General features: G+C 42.3%; 1 protein-coding gene and 1 pseudogene across 10 annotated transcripts in view; one reads left to right on the top strand and one right to left on the bottom strand.

Moving 5' to 3' along the window:
• Positions 1 to 17,980, top strand: part of DNAI1 (dynein axonemal intermediate chain 1) — a 69,005-nt gene that overhangs the window by 10,513 nt on the left and 40,512 nt on the right. For all 10 annotated transcript variants that reach the window (XR_006058602.2, XR_009599531.1, XM_042243087.2 and 7 more), the window contains exons 2-4: positions 11,973 to 12,005; positions 13,758 to 13,856; positions 14,019 to 14,099. Coding sequence is in view for 8 of the 10 variants with exons in the window: in XM_042243087.2 (XP_042099021.1) it covers positions 11,973 to 12,005; positions 13,758 to 13,856; positions 14,019 to 14,099 (213 nt within the window). In the remaining 2 variants the exon portion in view is untranslated. The remainder of the gene's footprint in view (positions 1 to 11,972; positions 12,006 to 13,757; positions 13,857 to 14,018; positions 14,100 to 17,980) is intronic.
• On the bottom strand, positions 12,781 to 13,558 carry LOC114112953 (small ribosomal subunit protein eS27-like; annotated as a pseudogene).

Genomic DNA, 17,980 nt, shown 5'->3' with positions numbered 1-17,980 from the left:
AGAGCTCAACATTCAGAAAGTGAAGATCATGGCATCCGGTCCCATCACTTCATGGGAAATAGATGGGGAAACAGTGGAAACAGTGTCAGACTTTATGTTTTTGGGCTCCAAAATCACTGCAGATGGTGACTGCAGCCATGAAATTAAAAGATGCTTCCTCCTTGGAAGAAAAGTTATGACCAACCTAGATAGCATATTCAAAAGCAGAGATATTACTTTGCCGACTACGGTCCGTCTAGTCAAGGCTCTGGTTTTTTCAGTAGTCGTGTATGGATGTGAGAGTTGGACTGTGAAGAAAGCTGAGCGCCGAAGAATTGATGCTTTTGAAGTGTGGTGTTGGAGAAGACTCTTGAGAGTTCCTTGGACTGCAAGGAGATCCGACCAGTCCATTATGAAGAAGATCAACCCTGGGATTTCTTTGGAAGCAGAGATGCTAAAGCTGAAACTCCAGTACTTTGGCCGCCTCATGCGAAGAGTTGACTCATTGGAAAAGACTCTGATGCTGGGAGGGATTGTGGGCAGGAGGAGAAGGGGACGACAGAGGATGAGATGGTTGGATGGCATCACTGACTCAATGGACGTGAGTCTGAGTGAACTCCGGGAGATGGTGATGGACAGGGAGGCCTGGCATGCTGCGATTCATGAGGTTGCAAAGAGTCGGACATGACTGAGCGACTGAACTGAACTGAACTGAAGGTTATTAGTTTGTTAAATATGAAGTGGTGTGTTATTTATTCTTAATAGACTATGATTGGTTTAAGGTACATACCATAAACCTTAGAGGAACCACTAGAAAGTAATACAAAAGGGCACAGCTAAAAATCCAACAGAGAAAATAAAATGAAATACTAAAAACCTCAACTAACATAAAAGAAGGGAGAAGATGAACAGAGGAAAAAGTAGATGAAAAATAGAAAACAAAGGGGAGTATGGTAAAGACAACCACACCAATACTTTCAATTGAAAGGCGGAGATTATCAAGCTAGGGGGGGAAATAAGCAAGACCCAACTTTATGCTGCTTGTAGGAAGTATAGTTTAAGTGTAAAGACATAGAAAGTTTGAAAAATAAAAGTGTGGTGAAACATACCATGCAAGTAGCAAGCATAAGAAAGCTGTATGACTATAGTATTATCAGAGCTAAGTAGGCTTCAAGACAAAGAGTATTTCCAAAGAAAAATATGGACATTTCATAATGATAAAAGATCAATTCAAGAGGTGATATGAAATCTCAAATGTGTATGTACCTACTAATAGCACTTCCAATTACATCAACCAAAAACTGACCAGAGCTGAACGGAGAAATATAAAAGGATACAATGATAGCTGGAGATTTTAACACTTTTCGCTCATTTGAAATGTGTAGATCTGTTAACCCAACTTGACTTAATTAACATTTATAGAACCCAAGAACGGCAGAATGTTAAAAAAAATAGACCATACACTGGGACGTACAGTGAGTCTCTGTACATTTCAAAATATTAATACCTTACAGGTTTTCATTCAATTCAAAATCAACATCAATCCATGACAGAAAGAATCTCAGGATACTAGGAATAGTTTGACCAAAATGAAATTAATCATAAATAGCAAATCCCCATATTTAGGAATTGACAAATGCACTTCTAAATGTAAAAAAAAAAAAAAAAGGAAATTAAAAAATGCTTTTAATTGGATGGGCTTCCCAGATGGCTCACTGGTAAAGAATCCGCCTGCCAATGCAGTAGATGCAGGTTCAATCCCTGGGTTGGGAAGATCCCCTGGAGAAGGAAATGACAACCCACTCCAGTATTCTTGCCTGGGAAATCCCATGGACAGAGGAGCATGGCAGGCTACAGTCCATGGTATTGCAAAGAGTCAGACATGACTGAAGCCACTTAGCACACACTGGGCATTTATCTGCACTTAGACTTGTTTTGGGGCTTCTCAGGTGGCACTAGTGCAAAAGAGTTGGACACGACATAGCGACTAAATAACAACGATGAAAATAAAACATCACAAACTGTGGGGTCATGCTGAAGTTGGACTTAATAAAAATGTGTAGTTTTAAATACCTATTTCAGAAAAGAAAAAAGATTTAAAATCAATGTTCTAAGTTTCTACCTTAAGAAAATAGAAAAAGATGAGCAAATTAAATCCAGAATAACAGAAGCAAAATCTATTTCATCGATTCCCTTTCTTTTACTAATTTATTCATTTATCTTATTGTTTCATAGAAACACTGAGAAGAACAATAGAGAAAATTAACAAAGTCAGAAGTTGGTTCATTGAAAAGGTTGATAAAATTGATAAAACTTAGCAAGCTTGGCTCATCAAGAAAAAAAGAAAACACAATAGCCAATAACAGGAATGAAAAATGTCATATCACTACAGATTGTACAGACATTAAAAAGGGGAATAAATGGATATTATCAACAACTTTATGGCAATAAATTCAACAGTGTAAATGGAATGGACAAATTTATTGAAAAAAACAGTTTGCCTTAACACAAAAAGAAATGGAAAATATGAAGGCCATATCTACTTAAAGAAATTGAATTCATGATTTAAAATGTTCCCACAAAGAAACTCTAGGCCAAATGGGTTCACTGATGAATAGATATGTCAGGAATAAATATAACACCAATCTTATACAAAGTCTTAGAGGAAACAGAGAAGGGTATAAGTTCCAACTGATTTGATGTGAGTATAATTCTGATATCGAAATCAAAACTATTATAAGAAAAGAGGATAGGCCAACATCCTTCATGAATACAAATGCAAAAAAATCTGACAAAATATTAGCAAATCTGTTCCAGCAATATGTTAAAAAAATAATAGACCAAGTGAAGTTTATTTCAATAAGACAAAGTTAGCTCAACATTAAAAACCCAGTCAATATATTTCTTCACATTAACAGAAAAAAGGGGAGGGAAACCATATGACAACATCATAATAGATTCAGAAAAGAAGTTGACAAGATTCAACTCTTCTCATTGTCAGTCAGTCGTGTCCAACTCTCTGCAACCCCATGGACTGCAGCACACGAGGCCTCCCTGTCCATCACCAAGCCCTGGAGTTCACTCAAACTCATGGCCATTGAGTTGGTGATGCCATCCAACCATCTCATCCTCTATTGTCCCCTTCTCCTCCTGCCTTCCATCTTTCCCAGCATCAGGGTCTTTTCAAATGAGTCAGCTCTTCGCATGAGGTGGCCAAAGTATTGGAGTTTCAGCTTCAACATCAGTCCTTTCAATGAACATTCAGGACTGATTTCCTTTAGGATGGACTGGTTAGATCTTCTTGCAGTCCAAGGGACTCAAGAGTCTTCTCCAACACCACAATTCAAAAGCATCTCTTCTTTGGTGCTCAGCTTTCTTTATAGTCTAACTCTCACATCCATACATGACTACTCAAAAAACCAGAGCCTTGACTAGATGGACCTTTGTTGGGAAAGTAATGTCTCTGCTTTTTAATATGCTGTCTAGGTTGGTCATAACTTTCCTTCTAAGGAGTAGGTGTCTTTTAATTTCATGGCTGTAGTCACCATCTGCAGTGATTGTGGAGCCCCCAAACTAAAGTCAGCCACTGTTTTCACTGTTTCCCCATCTATTTCCCATGAAGTGATGGGACCAGATGCCATGATCTTCGTTTTCTGAATGTTGAGCTTTAAGCCAACTTTTTCACTCTCCTCTTTCACTTTCATCAAGAGGCTCTTTGGCTCCTCTTCACTTTCTGCCCTAAAGGTGGTGTCATCTGCATATCTGAGGTTATTGAGATTTCTTCCAGCAATCTTGATTCCAGCTTGTGCTTCTTCCAGCCCAGCGTTTCTCATGATGTACTCTGCATATAAGTTAAATAAGCAGGGTGACAATATATAGCCTTGATGTACTCCTTTTCCTATTTGGAACCAGTCTGTTGTTCCACGTCCAGTTCTAATTGTTGCTTCCTAACCAGCATACAGGTTTCTCAGGAGGCAGGTCAGGTGGTCTGATATTCCCATTTCTTGAAGAATTTTCCACAGTTTATTGTGATCCACACAGTCAAAGGCTTCGGCATAGTCAATAAAGCAAAAGTAGATGTTTTTCTGGAACTCTCTTGCTTTTCTGATGATCCAGTGGATGTTGGCAATTTGATCTCTGGTTCCTCTGCCTTTTCTAAAACCAGTTTGAACATCTGGAAGTTCACGGTTCACGTATTGTTGAAGCCTGGCTTGGAGAATTTTGAGCATTACTTTACTAGCATGTGAGATGAGTGCAATTGTGGGGTAGTTTGAGCATTCTTTGGCATTGCCTTTCTTTGGGATTGGAATGAACACTGACCTTTTCCAGTCCTGTGGCTACTGCTGAGTTTTTCAAATTTGCTGACATATTGAGTGCAGCACTTTCACAGCATCATCTTTCAAGATTTGAAATAGCTCAGCTGGAATTCCATCACCTCTACTAGCTTTGTTCGTAGTGATGCTTCCTAAGGCCCACTTGACTTCACATTCCAGGATGTCTGGCTCTAGGTGAGTGATCACACCATTGTGATTATCTGGGTCATGAAGACCTTTTCTGTACAGTTCTTCGGTATATTCTTGCCACCTCTTAATATCTTCTGCTTCTGTTAGGTGCATACCATTTCTGCCATTAATTGTGCCCATCTTTGCATGAAATGTTCCCTTGGTATCTCTAATTTTCTTGACAAGATTCAACATCCACCCACAAAAGATGAGAATAAGGGCCAAATGAGATGATGCACTCCAAAGTGTTCAGTAAACTGAAAGATGCTGTATAAACGGAAAGTTTTTTTAGTTTCATCCCTCTGCTGTACACCCTGAGATTTATAGCTTCCTTTCTGACAAGGATTTCATGGGACCTGGACAACACACTTTCCAACTATTCAATAAATGCCCTCAGAATGAGAGTCAATCGGCATGCACAGCAGAGCATGGTAGAATAATAAAGTAATAACACTGCCTCTGGTACTTGAGTGCTTACTGAGTGCTGGGCTCTGAGTAAGGTTCTTATCATGTATTGTTGTATTTTATCCTCACAGCAAATCTAAGGAAAGTACTAATATTTTTCTCTGCCTTATAAGTGAGAGAATGAGGATTAGGACATAAATACCTTGCTCAAGGTCGCACATGTAGTTGGTGACAGAATCAGGAATCCAGCCAGGCTTACACTAGAGCTTCAGGTTTTAAACCCTACCCTGCCTTGCTGTCTCTAGCCTAATTTGGGAAGAGGCCCGTAGCTTTGGCTTCTTCCCTCTTGGTCTTCCAGGGAAGTGTGACTTTGGTCTCATGTTCCTTTTTCTGCATTCTGAGCATTATGTTAACACTGCATTAATTGGAAAAAAAAAAAAAACTACCGTCTTTAACTGTATTAACTTTAAAAATTCTTAATTAGCATTTTAAATTATAAAAGTAATGCACATTTACATTTAAAATATTAAAACCATGAGAATGAGTATAAGGTAAACCACATTTTTTCCCTTCCTTACAACTCCCCAGTCACATTCCCTGGACCAAACCACTCTCAATGGAATCTACATTATTCTTCCAGAAATTTCGTGTGTGCACACATTCTTAAAGTAAGATGATGGGTCATCTGTATATGTAACTTGCTTGTTTAACAATAAAAAAAGCTTGGAGGCTTTGCATAACAATACATAAAAGTTACCTCATTCTTTTAAAAATATACATAATATCCCATTGAATGGCTATACCTTAATGTATTTCACTAGGCCCCTATGGATGAATATTTAGTTTTTTTCCCCCATTTTTGAAATATTACCAAAAGGCTGCAGTGAGCAATTTTGTACATACATCTTATGCATATGTATTATGCATAAGTATACATATGCATATAGTATGCATATATATACAGTATATATATAAATACTATCATATTTATATAGGAAAAATTCTAAAAAGCAGAGTTGCTGAGTTGAGAAGTATATGCATTTGAAATTTTGGCAGGTATTGCCAATTAACCCTGCATAAGTTGGCATGCCCACAATAGTGTATGATAGTACCTGTTAGCCTTTATCTTTGTTGTTGTTTAGTCGCTAAGTCATGTCGTATTCTTTGTGACCCCAATGGAAGCACACCAGGGTTCCCTGTCCTTCACCAACTCCTGGAGTTTGCTCAAACTTGCCCATTGAGTCGGTGATGCCATCCAACCATCTCATCCTCTGTTGCCTCCTTCTCCTCCTGCCCTCCATCTTTCCCAGCATCAGGCTCTTTTTCCAGTGGGTCGGCTTTCTGCATCAGGTGGTCAAAGTATTGGAGCTTCAGCATCAGGATTTCCAATGAATAATTCAGGGTTGATTTCTTTTAGGACTGACTGATTTGATCTCCTTGCTATCCAAGGAACTCTCACCTAGTGTTTCAAAATTTTGAAATCACCTTCAACCATACTTATTGAGCACCTTCTGGGTACTTTAGACACTGCGCTAGGCTCAGGGATTTGAAATGCAGTCAGTGAAGCTGGAGGAAGATTTGTTGGTAAATTACTGTTCCTTTGGGACTAAGAGCTTTTACCCTTTTAGAAACGGAAACTGCAAGCTGGTGAGGTATTTAGTTTCAATTTAGCTTAATGGAAACCTGTTAGGGAGTTTTAAAATAAGGACCAAGACAACTGAAATGGTGAACAAAATCTCCTGGGGCCCCAGGAAGGAGGATGCAGTGTCTGTGGGTTTGCACGCTTCAGACAGCTGCTCTTTCCAGAAAAGAACACATTTCACCAAGGAACTCTTGGGTGGGCATGTGAGCTGCTGAAGACTTGTAGTCATCCCTGGGGCAAGTGCTTCCTAGTAAGCAAAGGAACAGACAGATCCTGCATGGCTAGGCAGAGCAGGATGTATAAGTGGGAATAATAATACTACCAACAGTCCTTTATTGGGCACAGACTCTGGCCAGGCACTGCAATTTATATTTTATGTACATTGACTCATTGAATCCTTATAACTATGGGCTATGGTTGCCTTCAGAGGGCATTGGTATGATGCCCATTTAAGAGATAAGGATACTGAGAAGACAAGTAACTTGCCTAGCAGATGGCAGAGAAGGGACTCGAACCAGGTATGGTTGACTTCAAAGGCCATATTTGGGCCCCATGGGTATATCTGATCACATACTTGTTTTTAAAATAATATCTTCATAATAGGGAGCAGTTTAAGAAGTTTTGATCTCCTGACTTACCCCTGAAATATATTCAGGGACAGCTGGATTGCTTACACTGTGCAGTATGTCGTGTATCAAAACAAGTCTGCATGCATGCTAACTTGCTTCAGTCATATGCAATTCTTTGTGACCCTCTGCTCCTCTGTCCATAGGATTCTCCAGGCAAGAATACTGGAGTGGGTTGCCATGCCCTCCTCCAGGGGATCTTCCTGACCCAGAGCTAGAATGCCTCTTATGTCTCCTGCATTGGCAGGGGGGTTCTTTACCACTAGTGCCACCTGAGAAGCCCCAAAACAAGTCTAAGTGCAGATAAATGCCCAGTGTATGCTAAGTGGCTTCAGTCATGTCTGACTCTTTGCAATACCATGGACTGTAGCCTGCCATGCTCCTCTGTCCATGGAATTCTCCAGGCAAGAATACTGGAGTGGATTGCCATGCCCTCCTCCAGGAGATCTTCCCTACCCAGGAGAAGAACCTGTGTCAGATCTCCTGCACTGGCAGGCAAGTTACCACTAGCGCCACCTGGGAAGCCCCAAGTGCCCAGTAGGTGGCAATAATAATCATCTGTTACACTGAATTTTCTTTTTCAAAGCACGCTTCCGTGGCTGTGGCAGGAAAAGAGTTGGAGATGTGATGGATGCCATGTTAGGGATTTGGGGATTCCACTCGTGGGTGACGGGGAGCCCTTAGAGGCTTTAAAGTAGAAGAGTGATCAAATTTACATTTTAAGAAGATTACTTATAGTGATTAAGAGTTTGGGAACATGTTCATGTTCAGCTCTGGGTCAGTTGCTTCATCTTGCTATGCCTCAGGGTCCTCATCTGTAAAACTCCTGTTTTACAGATTTTAATGATGTTATAATCCTTCCCCATAGGATGGTTATGAAGATTAAATGAGATCATGTACATAAATTGCTTAGTAAATGGTTGGCTCAGGGTCAGTGCTCAATAGCTGAAAATGGTGATAGATATAATTCTGAGAGTGGAGAGAAAGTGGAGTTAGGGTAATCAAATGCAGTTTGGCTAGAGGGAGTAAGGATTTGAATTAAAGGGGGATATGAATGGAGAGGATAATTATAAAAGATATTAAAGTGATAGAATTGTTAGACTTAGAAATAAGATGCCAGTAAAAGGATGAGGGAAAGACAGGTAACTGATGGCTCCCAGTTTCCAACCTGGGTGCTTGAATGGTCGTACACTTGAGTGAGATAGGAAATACCAGAGGAGATGGAAGTTTGGAGTGGAAAAAAAAGATGATGGTTGGGGTATAAAAAGAACACAATGAGGTTGATTTTTAAGATAATGACTATGAGTACTCTGTCACAAATTTGAAAATCTAAGCTTTGTCATTTGAGCTTCAAGACAAAGAAGAAGATGAATCCGTGGGTGGGCATAAGAGCACCCAGGAGAATGTGTAGAAACAGAAGACTAGGGGGTCAAGCAGCCATTCCCAGAGGGGTCAAGGATATTGAGAAAGAACTATTGGGGGTGGAGAAGTTTCTAGATGGAGCGAGGGAGCCCTCAGCAATGTCTGGTCCTGTAAGAGAACTGAGAACTAGGCAGTGGAGTCATTACCAGTTACTGCCCTCAGGATGCTCACACTAATATCTCTTAACAGTGAAAATAGGAAAGTGCTTTACTATGAAGGAATTCGCTGGGACATCTGTTATCCCATTGATCATCAGGGTTACTCTGATCGCCCTGGTGGCCTGCGGGGGCACCACTCCCTCATGGGCTCCTCCCTTGACTGCACAGAATGACTGAAACGCCGCATCCAAGAGTAGAGGGTCTTCTTTGGGCAGTGTTTTAGAATGGGGGATCTCCCTTGCTGGAATCTCCTAGCTGCCTCTGGTGTGCACTGTACTATTATGCTTCTTTTCATAATTCTGTCCCCTTTTGCAGAACAAAACCTGGAGACAACAGAGTATCTATTTGAAGTTACATTTCGTCCTTCATTTCTCCACAGCCAATGCTAATGGTGGTGATATGAGGCAGGGCAGATCCTTGCCCAGAGTGTAGACAGAATAGAGGGAGGTAGGAGAAAGGTCCAGATTAGATGATGGAACTGGCAGGGGCTAGCTGGGTAGGGTTTTGTTAGGCCAAGATAGTGGGAGCCGAGATAGGGCTTTCTGGGTGGTGCAAGTGGTAAAGAACCCGCCTGTCGATGCCGGAGATGTAACGGATGCAGGTTTGATTCCTGGGTCCGGAAGATCCCCTGAAGAAGGAAATGGCAACCCATTCCAGTATTCTTGCCTGGGAAATCCTGTGGACAAAGGAGCCTAGCAGGCTACAGTCCATGGGGTCGCAGAGTCGGTCACAACTTAGCATGCGTGCACAGAGCGGGAACAGGGAGGGAGAAGGAGAAGGTGGCGTTCTTGGCAGAAGGAATGGTGAAAGCAAAGGTGCCGAAGCGGGAAAGCAGAGGCCACACTCAGGGAATGTGAGTACCTTGCTGGCGTGCATCTCAGAGTGGTGGGAGAGCAGGCTGGGCCAGAGACGCGCGGTTGCGTGATAGAGTTCCGAGGGCCAAACGAGGGACTTTGGGCTGTCTTCTTCTGTGGTTTGACAGCTTCTGGGAGGAACCCTCAAAAACCTTTCAGGAATTCAGGCTTGTCTGTCTCAGACTTCTCCTTCTGGAAGACCAACTGCCCAAGGTGGCGGCCTGACATTCAATCTCCTTTGTCATGGTTGGGAAGTCAGGGTTGTAGCTGATTTCATTGGCCTGTTTTGCATTTATTATAGTGTGGCTTTTACAGTGTGTTAATTGAAATATTTCCAACTGCCAAAAACAATTACACTCAAATTGCCTTGTCAGTTCTTTTATTGCCAGATAAATGTTTTACAGACATATTTACGGGGGGCAATGGTAACTGGATCTCGTTTCCTATTTAGGGCTGGCAGCCTGGGGTGGGGTTGGCTCTCCAGTGCTCTGTTGTGGGCCAGAAAACTGTTGGACATTGTGGCGCTTCCATCTCATTACCTTAGGGATCAGAGGATCTTCAAAGGAAAGCCGCTTTCTGGCTCATGTGGCTTAGCCTCAGAGGAGGGTTCCCATCCCTGGAAACCTAGACGACCTGGCAGAAATCTGAATCCTGCTGCTGCCCTCCTAGCAACAATCCCTGCCTAAGCCAGGACATGCACTTCTCACCCTCTGGAATCCCCTCCCCATCCACCATCAAAGCCTCTCCACAGCCCCTGCCATGGAAGAGTTGCGAGAGTCCTTCCGGTCTAACCCCCTCACTTTGCATTTGGGAAACTAGGACCCAGAGACCTGCTGTAAGATCACTCAGGTGGTCAGCGAGAGCTGGGAGCCAAGGTCTCTGCCTGGTCTCTGCCTTCACCAACATGTGCCCTTTGGTTTCTTGACTGCCTTGCCCCCTCCTTCAAGGCCTAGACCTGCTTCTTCCAAGCTTAACACTCCCCAACACACACATCTCCAGTCTCCACCGATCTCCTTTCTTGCTCCATCACCTGAAACAACTATTTGTTCAGTGTCTATACTGCAGGGTTTTGTTTTATTTCTTTGTTGGAGCATTTTATAGTTTCTGTTATTGTTCTGCTCTTGCCATTTCACATGCCGTTTTCCTCTTCTGGACAGCCTTTCTGAAAAACATTTTCTCCACTTGGATAACCCATACTTGTCTTTTGATATTGAGCTGAGATATAGCCACCTCAGTGAGGCTTTCTTGTGCACCCAAGCTGGGTAGGTGTTTCCATGCACGAGCACCCTGGGCATGTGTCTCTACTGCTGGCACAGAGCAGACGTTCAAGAGAACATGCTGAGTGAATGAGTGAGTAAATAATGAGCACTGATCACATGCTTCTGTCCTCCATGGACCTGAGAAACAGGGATAGGGACCTCATCTCTCTTCATCTTTGTCTCACTGCCTAGGTTAGTCCTTGACAAATGAGTAGGTGCTCAACAAATGTTTATCTAGTTGAATCCAGCCTGCCACTCTTGGGGCTTCCCTGGTGGTCCAGTGGTTAAGAATCCGCCTGCCAGTGCAGAGGACACGAATTCAATTCCTGGTCTGGGAAGATCCCACATGCCACACGGCAACTAAACCCGTGTGCCCCAATTACTGAGCCTGTGTGCCACAACTACTGAAACCTGTGTGCACCAAATCACATGTTCTCCAACTAGAAAAAGCCCACATGCAGCAACGAAGACCCAGCATAGCCAAAAATAAAAAAATAAATAAATAGATAATTTTTTTAAGAAGCATGCTACTCTTGGGAACATAAAATTTTAGCATGCTAGAACTGGAAGGTCATCATATCCAATCTTATGCATCTTACGGTAGATGAGAAAATAGGCTTCAAGAGGAGAAACATTTTCCCAGGGTCATGATTACTAAGGGGTTTGATGGCATTCATTCATATATTCAATACGTGTTTTGAACACCTGCTATATTCTGAGACAGCAGTGTACGAAGCAGAGTACCCAAACCTTCATCATAAACAACTGTTTATAAATGTATTCTGCCCTCAGAATCCCCTTAATGCCTGGCACAGAGATGAGCACTTAGTATATGCTTTTAAAAAATGTTTGTTGAGCTAACTGCAGGTAAGAAATGCCAGGCAGTAAGTTACCCAGGTGCTCTTCAGGGATCAGTCTCACTGATGCTGGAATCAGGTTGCCTCAGATATAGGGCCTCCTTGGCTGGGCACCTGTTGTCAATGAGAAGACTGTCTGTGAGATTTGAGGAAGCTCAGTGTCGCTTGTCTTTGAGGTCCTTGGGCAGAAGCCCCCCTGTAATTCTCTTTCTGATATTCCTATGGAGAGTCACTTATGACTTATCTTCTGTTTCTGTTCTTTTTTCAGAGCATCGCCATGGGCAGAGGAGCCAGAAAGAGAGTAAGTGCTGAGACCACGCAGCTTCTCAGCAAAAAGCTAATAGCATTTCTTCTGTTGAAATATTAGTTATAACTTTTTAAATAAAAGCAAAAAGAACGTTAAAATCATCCTTAAACCTATCACTCCGGGAAACCTCTTAGTTAACATGTAATGCTATATCTTCCAGATATTTCTATGCACATATAAAAATTACATGTATTTATTTGTAACTGGAGTCAAACTGTATGTTCTTTTACAATCTGCTTTTTACATACTATTTAGAGTACTTTCCATTGTCAATAAATATACTTTCATAGAATCACTTTAAATTAATGCACACTATTTTACCTTATGTTCATTAAGGCCATTCCATAATTTTGTTCAACCATGCCCCATTGTTGGACATTTAAATATTTCCTCTTTTTCACTATTATGAACAACCCTCCAACAAACATTCATGCATTTAAATCTTTAGGCCTATCCTTATTTTTTTCTTAATATAAATTCCTATAACATAGAAATTTGAGTCAAAGAGTACAAATAATATGTTGGCCAAAAAGATAGTTCAAGTTTTTCCTTAACATCTTATGGAAAAGCCCAAACAAACATTTTGGCCAACTCAATACTTATTAGGCTTTTGAAAAATATTTCCAAATTGCTTTTTAGAAAGGTTGTACTAATTTACAAGTGCCCATTTTCCCACAGCCTCGCCAACATTAGATATTGGTTTTGTCTGTTTGGCTTTCTTTGGTTTTAGTTTTAGACAGTTTTTTTGGTTTCATTTTGTTTTGTTTGCTTGCTTGCTTGTTTTTTGTGTTCAAAATGTACTGGTTAGGATGGTTTCCCATCCGTCTGGATTTAGGGTGCTTTTAGTGCTGTCTTTGTCTGAAGGCACATCCTTCTGTAAGCTTTGCAGTTCCTCCTGTAGGCTGGCTGAAGACAGTAGAGCAACACACGAAACTATTGTTTGTGCGTGTTGGCTAAAGACAGAGGTGATTTTATAGATTCCTGGGCATTTCACATCCATGAAGTAGGAATTGGGGCTCTACACCAGGCGCTTCTTCTTGTGTCTCCTCTTCTGGACAGGGATGAAGGAGATCCTCTGTGTGTTCTCATGGGGAAGCAGTCACTGCCCTTCACCAATTTAATAATGAAAAAAATTGCATTGTTTTATTTTGCATGTCTTTGATTGCTAGTGAGGGTGAATATTTTTTAATATGTCATGGGCCACTGTGGCAAGGTATTAAACTATCTATCAGGGAAGGGGAAAACTTCTAGTTATTGATTTTTTCTGCTTCAAGGCTTTGATAAGGACTATGAGGCTTCAAGTTACAAAGTACTGGGAGTATTTCTGTAACAATAACCTTAAGGTGGCAAACTAGAAGGTAAAATGTGAATGAGAGTTGAAGTAGCTTAAAGAATGGCTGGGGGCCTTTTCACAGCTCGTCCCGGCTATTAGCTTCCAGGCTGCATGGGAAGCGGTAAGAAGGAGCCGGTTCTGGTCTCGCTCCTGGGGCCAAGGACCCAGCACAGTATTCCAGCTAAGCCCAGACCCTCAGGCCTGAGGTGGCCATGATCTTCCAAGCAATGCGAACTCCGGTCTAAGCAATTCCTCTGGATCCTTGCATGAGTGCTGTCTTGTATGCTTTATGTTCTGTGTCTTGGGGCAGAGCTTGGCTTCTGGGAGGATGGTGAATGAGAGGGCTTCCTACAGTGCTGCTTGCTTGTCTAAGCAGATAAGGCTCTTGTTTCTCATGGGAGGTTTTTGTCCAGGATGAAGACTCAGGGACTGAAGTAGGGGAAGGGACAGATGAATGGGTGCAGTCCAAAGCCACAGTTAAACCCCCTGACCAACTGGACTTGACTGATGCGGTAAGTGAGCAGCATCTTACTCCCACCCCTTCCACCACCTCCAGCCTTGGAGATGGACTCTGCGCAGAACCTAGGTTGCCAGATGTCTGCTTACATCCCAGGGTACCTTCAGAGGGGGTGAGGGCCTCTACATTTGACCCTGTTGGTGTTTCTCTCCCTCAGGAGCTGAAGGAGGAGTTCACCCGGATTCTGACGGCCAACAACCCACATGCACCCCAGAACATTGTCAGGTACAGCTTCAAAGTAAGTCATCCTCTCTAGGGTAGAGGCCTCTGGTGCTCCTTGGCTTGGTGACTTGCTATGTTGCAAAAGCCCCTCAGCTCTTTTTTAAAAAGTTAATTTTGGCTGTGCCGGGTCTTTGTTGCTGCCCGCAGGCTTTCTCTAGTTGCAGCAAGGGAGAACTACTCTCGAGTTGCGGTGTGCGGGCTTCTCATTGCAGTGGCTTCTCTTGTTGCAGAGCACGGGATCTAGGGCAAAGGCTTCAGTAATTATGGCGCATGTGCTCAGTAGTTGTGGCTCACTGGCTTAGTTACTCCACAGCATGTGGGATCTTCCTGGGCAAGGGATCAAACCCATGTCCCCCTGCATTGGCAGGCACGTTCTTAACCACTGGACCACTAGGGAAGTCCTGCCTCTCAGTTCTTGCAGAGATCACCTTTAAAGTGAATTCGCTGGCTGAAACTGAGATTTTATGTGGAGTTTTCTAGAGATTTTTGAAATTTCTTTATGAATCTTCCTTCAGTCTCACTAATTACATTGTCTTAATTGCCCTGCAGAGCCACTCTTTTCAAGAATCCTGAAGTGAATAATTTGGTAGGAAAAGTACTTTTCCAATGTATGTAATGTGTTAGTCACTAACATCAATCATTGGGTCTCCAGAAGCCAGTGTGGCAGTGTCAGGCCCTATATTAGAACTTTTACATAGGATATCTCATTAATCCTCAGGTTTTTTGCTATAGGAACAATTTTTAACTTCATTTTATGGAAACCAAGAGTAAACAGATAAATTATAAAAGTCACATAGCCAGGATTCAAAGCAAAATTTGAACTAGTTTGATTGACTCTAAAGGAGAAGGCAATGGCACCCCACTCCAGTACTCTGGCCTGGAAAATCCCATGGATGGAGGAGCCTGGTAGGCTGCAGTCCATGGAGTTGTGAAGAGTCCGACACGACTGAGTGACTTCTCTTTCACTTTTCACTTTCATGCATTGGAGAAGGAAATGGCAACCCACTCCAGTGTTCTTGCCTGGAGAATCCCAGGGATGGGGAAGCCTGGTGGGCTGCCGTCTATGGGGTCGCACAGAGTTGGACACAACTGAAGTAAGTGACTTAGCAGCAGCAGCAGCAGCAAAGCAACATTACACTGCTTCTTAAAAAAAAATGGTATGTATACATACACACGTACAGATACAGAGTTTTGACTATATAAAAGAAATCTAGAAACCCATGGTACTAGCTTCAAAAGATTTTTTTGTTGTTGTTGCTTTTTGCTTCAAAAGATTTGAAAGAGCAATGAATATACAATGGAAACTAAACCTCCTTCTCCTGTCCTTTTCCTTGATGGCACACTATGAGCAATTTCTTTCTCTTTTTTAAAAACAGTTTTATTGAGATATAATATTTACATACTATAGAATAACCCCATTTAAAAGTGTACAATTCAATGGCTTTTTGTATATTTACAGATTATGCAACTATCACCACAAGCAACTCTAGAACATTTTCATTTTCCCCCAAAGAAACCCCATACCTCTTAGTTGCCACTCCCTAGTTTCCCATTTCTTCCAGCCTTAGGCAACCACTAATCCCTTTTTCAGCTTTAGAGATTTGCCTCTTCTGGACATTTCATACAAGAGAAATCAAATAATATGTCATCTTTTGCGACTGACTTCTTTCATTTAGCGTACTGTTTTCAAGGTTCCTTCATGCTGTAATATGTCCCAGTGCTTTATTTCTTTTTATTGACAAATAATATTCAATCGTATGACTATATCATATTTAATTTACTCAATTGAATGTCCATCAATTGATGGACTTTTGGATTGTTTCTGCTTCTTGGCTATTATGAACAATGCTGTTATGAACGTTCATATACCAGCTTTTGTGAATTTTTCTGTGAACACGCTGCTTTTTATTCAAGATTGAGTAGGCACCCCCTCCACAAAGAGGTGGGACAAATTCAGGTGTATTTCTTGAGAGGTCCCACTCATGAGTTGTGCTCATGGTGTCCCTCAGGCAGCCTGTTAAGAGGCAGGGGGTAGGTGGCAGAGAGAAGCTGCCTCATGTCCCTGAGCTTATGCTGGAGTGCAGCATGCTCTATGAGCTCCTGTTCTTTTGACCTCTGAAAGAGGATCTCTTTGGGACTCAGTGGGAGGCATGCTACAGGCAGAGGGTTGGTGTCAATGTACCTCTCTTGCCCTCTTGGAAGCCCAGTTATTAGAAGAGATTCCTGTGAGTCAGCTGCCAGCTGGGTAGCCGTGGGCTCCCAAGCAGGCTCACCTCCTCCAACTTTCTAACAGCCTCCCAGGCCTGCCTGGCATTCCTCCCACAGAGGTGGCCTCCAAGTCCTTCCCTGAGATCTAAGAGCTTTAGGTCTCCAAAGCTATTACTTTCCCTTGAAGTGCTGGCCAGGGGAGGCAGAGTGTTCAGATCTAAGCATGCCTCTCCTCCTTGCAGAAGCAATGGAATCTGAATTCCATCCCTAAATTGAAGAGGAAGGTCCTAGTCACTACTGGGGACAGGATGAGGTGACATCTTAAATGACAACTATATGGATAATTTATTCCCATGGACATCTCCATTGTCAAAATAATAGCTAATATTTTTACTGAGCACTTATTATGTGTCAGACACTCTGTTTTGAGTGCCTGATAGAGTGCTTTCATTATTTTCAATACTTAACTATCCTGCAAACTACTCATTCTCATTTTGCAGATGAAGAAATTAAGGCTTAGAGTGGCTAAGCCTAAGATCATGCAGGTAATAGGGAGCAAAATCAAGATTTGGATCCAATTCTGCCCATATCCACAGACCATGCTCTTGAGCACTGCACTGTCCCATCTCCCCATCCATCTGTGTTACTGAGAGAGGAAGAGCTTTATGGTGACTTTTAAAGGCAGAATGTCCCATTCTGTGTGCAGAAATAGTGATTCTTTCTGTTCTCCAGGGATAGGTGGGCCTGGTACCAGCCCATGGGTTGGTTTCCTCTGTGGTGAGTTCATCTCAGTGTGCCATACAAAGGTAACACTTTTCTGTATGACTTGAAAAGGGCTGGGGACTTCCCTTGTAGGTCCAGTGGTTAAGAATCTGCCTGCCAATGCAGGAGACACGAATTCAGTTCCGGGAGGATCGCATGTGCCTCAGAGCAACTAAGCCTGTGTGACATAAGTACTGAGCCCATGCTCTAGAGCCCACGAGCCACAACTGCTAAAGCCCATGATCCCACAGCCCGTGCTCCACAGTAAAAGAAGACATCCACACACCACAGGAGAAACCCATGAACCACCACTGGAGAACGCCCCCACGCAGGAACGAAGACCCAGCGCAGCCAAAAATCAGTGAGATAAGATACATAAAGGAATGAACCCCTGCTCTCAAACTTTAGGGCTAGGATGCTGACCACTAAGGAGGTAGCCTAGAGGATCCAGACTATAAGCTTTATAAAAGCAGGGACCGTATCTGCTTTTGCTAAGCTTTGTATCTCTAGAACCTAGAAAATACTTGGCACATTGTGTCTATTCAAAAATTATTTGTTGACGAATGAATGAACAAGGTTGCCTGTGCTTTAATAGTAGCCATGTTTCTCGTTTGCCATGTGACTTGACAGGTGCCAAGCAAGCCCCAATCTTTTCTACATTTTTGTGATCCTCTTAAGGGATGGGGGACATGGTGTCTCTGAGGATCTATCCAGCCCTGGCATCCACTAAATAGAGTGGAGAAAAGGCCAGGTCAGGTGTGTTTGTTGACTATGTGTGACCTCTCTGAGTTCTGGTAAGGGAGGCAAAATAGAATCTCTTGACATGGATGAAGGACTCAGTGACAGGTCAATTCAGAGTTACTCAGAGTTGGAAGAATGTATTTAAAAATATGTCTTTGACAGCACATGTAAAATAATGAAATTAGA

The sequence above is a fragment of the Ovis aries genome, chromosome 2 (genome assembly GCF_016772045.2).
Source record: "Ovis aries strain OAR_USU_Benz2616 breed Rambouillet chromosome 2, ARS-UI_Ramb_v3.0, whole genome shotgun sequence".
In the NCBI taxonomy this organism is placed as follows: domain Eukaryota; kingdom Metazoa; phylum Chordata; class Mammalia; order Artiodactyla; family Bovidae; genus Ovis; species Ovis aries.
Note: the sequence above shows the minus strand (reverse complement) of the source record. Positions and strands in the feature narration are given on the sequence as shown.